A 4,076-nucleotide genomic window follows, 5' to 3' on the forward strand; every position below is an offset into this window, starting at 1 on the left:
TACAGTAATCTGACTTTTTTAATAAATACATATCTCACATGTACCAAAATAATTATAAACAAAAAATGTACAGTATTTACACAATATACAATTGCTAAAAAGTGTAGCAATTATGACACACACGGTGTGAAACACACTGTTTCCAATGCCCACAGTCAACATTATTGCTACTTTCTCCTGGCAGCCAGGAGGTCACCAGTCCCTTGGTTTGACTCCTCTGCCTGGGATGCCGCACCGAGAGCAGCTGAGGTTGGTCAGTAAGGCCAGGGAACACCACCAGCGCAACACAAATTAACACACAGTCTCCGAGAAGATGGGGTGTTGATATGAGCCTGGCTTGCCACGAAAGGACACGTGTTCCTCATGGTACTTAATGCCACAAGATAGCTCTCTGTAACCAGCAGGTTGGATGTGCAGTCTGTTACCTCTGTAGAGTTGAGAAGAGTGGCTATGTGGCTCTTTATCAGGTAATGTGCATGATCACAGATCTCTACTGGTGTTACACATCCCTCTCCTGCATTTAAACAGGCCAGAACCTGGAACTGTCCTGTTACAGTTACATGCTCCTTGCTGGGCAGTGTAGTATTTCCCTCCTGTTTTTTTCCCTCCAAATTGCGACTTTCTTTTTAAATGAAGAAAGTCAGTCCTTTTTTTAAACATATGTACACAGTCACTTTTCACAGAAAGCTCTGCTTTAAAATGCCAGCTGTCGTCCTCCAATAAGGCAGTCATCATACATAAGCTGCAAGAAAAAACAAAAGGCTGTTAATACAAAACTCTTACTGAGAGTATCATATCCACTCTGGGATAACTGCCAAATTCTGCATGCCCTGACTTTGGTAGCGTATAAAATTTCTACACTAAAATGGTTACGTTTGCCATTTAAAAGCACTGAGAATGTTACAAAAACAAATGCTGGGGAGGAGAAAACCACCCATTAACTTGAAATTTATCTCAGGAGGTTCTGTACATGTCAGGAACAACCACGTTGCATGAAGTTAACCTCTGTTCCCTCATGTTATTTCTTACATTTTATTCTTATTCTATAGATATGCTTGCCCCAACTGCCGTCTTGCTGATGGTTGATCGCATAACCTTACTTTATGGGCTATGTATACCTGTCAGTTATATAGGTGAGAGGTCACTGGAATATGTCATCAGAGCAGCACCAACAAAAAAACCCCTACGAAGGGCGGAACTTTCCCCTTCTCCTGAAAAGGTGAAAATAGCTACTTACTTCATCCTCCGTGAATTCAGCCTCCGATTCACTGCTCTCCTCGTCCTCACTTTCTGGCAACATCTGCAGGTCGGCTGTGGTCAGCAGCTTCAGCTGTTCCTGTATGCTGGAGTTGTCTCTTCCCCACGTGAGCTGATAAGGGGAATAGCCCTGGTAGGTCACTTTGTTCACATCCGCCCCATGTTTCACCAGAAGCGACACCAGGTCTGAATTCTGCAGGTCAACAGCCAAATGTAGTGCCGTTCTGCCGTTGCACGGCTCCTGTGTGAAAGTAACACAATGTTTGGCATGTTAGGAGAGCCAGAGCTGGTGCCAGACCTGTTGATTCTTACGACTACACAGCCCTGATCAGTTAAATTCATGGTATACACTACATACCTGAGCATTTACATCTGCTCCCAAGGACAGCAAGTATTCGACAATAGCCAGGTATCCTTGAATAGATGCCAAATGGAGACATGTATGTCCTGCAAAACACAAATTAAGGCAAAATTTGAGTAAGTCTAACCTAATGCCCTATCATTCAGTTAAAGTCAAGATGATAGGACAGGATGATGTCTAAGTTTGCAATTCATCCACAGCAAAAGAGTGTTTTCCAGAAGAGCTTTCCAGCTTCCAGTAAGTACAAATAACAGGGTTGGATTTTGGAAAGATTTCTTGGAGGCTTTACTCCAGTGCAACTTATTGTAACAAAAAAAAAAAAAAGGAGCACTACAAAATTACTTATTAAAAATGCAAAATTCAAAGCCACGAGAGCCAATAATCAACAGTGAGGAGGCCTACAAGACAGTGACATTTTAAAGAAGTCAGACACTGCTGTGTGCTTTGGGCTCAACTCTCAAATGGGTATAACGCTCCTTCTCCACCTCTCCAGAGATCTCTGAGCTCTAAAGGACATTAACCCTACTCTCTGTACATCACACAGACATCGATGTACAGTAGCATGCTCGTACCATTGTAGTTGGTGGCTTGCAGGACAGCGAGGAGGTGGTGCTGCTGGCAGTACTGCGTAAGGACGCTGACGGTCCTGAGCGAGCCCTGATGGCAGGCAATGTGCAGGGGGGTGTTTCCTCGGAAGTCCCTGATTTCCAGGTCGCATCCAGCCTTCAGAAGATGCTCGGCAATTTCAGGCTGATCAGTGATCGCTGCCAAGTGAAGAGGAGTCTGCAGGCAAAACAGAAAATGCAGACCTGTAAGCTACACCGCAAACTTGGCAGCAACATCTGGACAAACAGACCCCTTGACTGCTCGGTGATTTGTGACCCCAATTAAAAACACACCCCATTAACTCAGTTCTTTATGCTTCCCAACATATTGTATAGTTGCCCTTTCGTCTGGAAGTGATGAACTTAGGGCTCTCTGGATACCAAACAGTCAATCCATATGAAGGGTATCATTAACATCCCAATAAAGAGGGATGCAACCCATTGCATCATATTTGAAAAATGCAGGCATTAAATGTCACTCTCCGGGGAGAGGAAGCGTACTAACACTGGCTGGAGCCAGCTGGGGACTTTCCTGAATGTAGGCTTTGATTTAGTTAATTCCATCAATTAAAAAGGAAAAAAGATTAAAAAAGGACTTTTGGGGGAGGAATTCCCCTGAGGGCTTTTGTGGGGGTGGCAAAGGCTGATCCGGATTGGGGGCTGCAGAGGTGAAAGTACCTGGCTGAGGTTGTTCTGGAAGTTCAGGAAAGCGCGGTCCCCGGCCGCCTGCCGGATCACCTCCAGGCTCAGGGCTTTTTCCTCGTGAATAATCGCCAAGTGGAGAAAACTGCAGGAAAACGAATAAATAATTACATAAAGACTCAAGACAAATAAATCTTTTAACCGACCCGCGTTCAAACCCCCAAATCCCACGTCAGCCACCCCACCCCCGACCCCGCGGGGCAGCGGGGCCAGGCGGGCTCGGGGCAGGGTCACGGGCGGTGTCGCAAGCCGGGGCTTTCGGCGGCCGGGGCTTTCCGCCGGCCGCGGAGCCGCCTCTCCCTGGCGCCCCTCCAGGGACTTTCCGTCCTCCCCCCCCCCGCTTCCCGCCCTCCCTCCCCGCCGCGGCGCGGCCCAGCCCGGCGCCTCCCCGCCGGCAGCACATCCTGTCCCGTCCTCACCGCGCCACGGTCCCGCCGTGTCCGTCTGTCCGTCCCGTCCTCCCCCCCAACGCCCCCTTTTTCGACCCCCACTTACGTGTCCCCGTCCTCCGTCAGCTGCTGCGCCCAGGCGGGCGGTTCGCGGGGCTGCAGGCGTATGTCCTCCAGCTCCTTCACCAGCTGCCGGTACTCCTCCTCCTTCATGGAGTCCAGGCCGCTGTCGTGCCGATCGTCGAGCGGGAACCCGCCTTGACGCTCTTTCTTCGGTTGCTCGTAGCCCTCCATTACCGGCGGCTCGACGGGGCAGCGGGCGCTGATCATGGCGGCGGAGCTTCGGCTCGCTGCGAGTGAGCGGCGGCGGCGGCGGCGCTTCGCATATACACCCCGGCGAGGGGATTTCTGCGGGGGAGGAGCCGCCGAGGACGGGAATTTCCAGCCACTCAAAGCCCGACCGACGGGTCTGGTCCTGCTCGGCGCCGGCGGCGCTGGCAGGGAGGGCGGATCGGCTCGGGCCGGCCCCTTCCCACCCCCCGGAGGGGCGTTGGAGGGGAGGGAAGGGGCCGGCCCAGGAGGGGACTTGGCGTTTTTCCACGTCGAGGGGGGGAAGTACTCGCCTCCCCGGCGTCCCCGTCGGTACTTCCCTGCTGCGCCCCGGACGGCTGCCCCTTGCCGACTTTCCCGGGGGGCTTTCCCTGCTCTGCACGGTCGTGGGGCTCCCGGTGCCCCTTCCCCGACGGGGCAGCGGGTGTGCCC

General features: G+C 51.6%; 1 protein-coding gene across 1 annotated transcript; it reads right to left on the reverse strand.

The window, feature by feature from the left end:
- NFKBIA (NFKB inhibitor alpha) lies at positions 1-3,758 on the reverse strand. Its single transcript, XM_074824629.1, has 6 exons — positions 3,421-3,758; positions 2,902-3,010; positions 2,191-2,401; positions 1,616-1,704; positions 1,238-1,498; positions 1-742 (listed from the first exon to the last, which is right to left on the reverse strand). Exons 1-6 carry the CDS (start codon positions 3,642-3,644, stop codon positions 695-697), a joined length of 942 nt encoding a protein of 313 aa, XP_074680730.1. The 5' UTR covers positions 3,645-3,758; the 3' UTR covers positions 1-694.
- Positions 3,759-4,076: the final 318 nt, after the last annotated feature.

The sequence above is a fragment of the Strix aluco genome, chromosome 4 (assembly GCF_031877795.1).
Source record: "Strix aluco isolate bStrAlu1 chromosome 4, bStrAlu1.hap1, whole genome shotgun sequence".
NCBI classification, from domain to species: Eukaryota; Metazoa; Chordata; class Aves; order Strigiformes; family Strigidae; genus Strix; species Strix aluco.

What these genes read in the sequence shown, in the direction of transcription:
- NFKBIA (XM_074824629.1), bottom strand. Translation starts at nt 3,644, where the DNA reads ATGATCAGCGCCCGCTGCCCCGTCGAGCCGCCGGTAATGGAGGGCTAC. An exon ending in CTGACGGAGGACGGGGACAC is followed by an intron (nt 3,011 to 3,420) that starts GTAAGTGGGGGT and finishes GTTTTCCTGCAG; the next exon opens with TTTTCTCCACTTGGCGATTA. An exon ending in GAGCAGATGTAAATGCTCAG is followed by an intron (nt 1,499 to 1,615) that starts GTATGTAGTGTA and finishes ACTTTCACACAG; the next exon opens with GAGCCGTGCAACGGCAGAAC.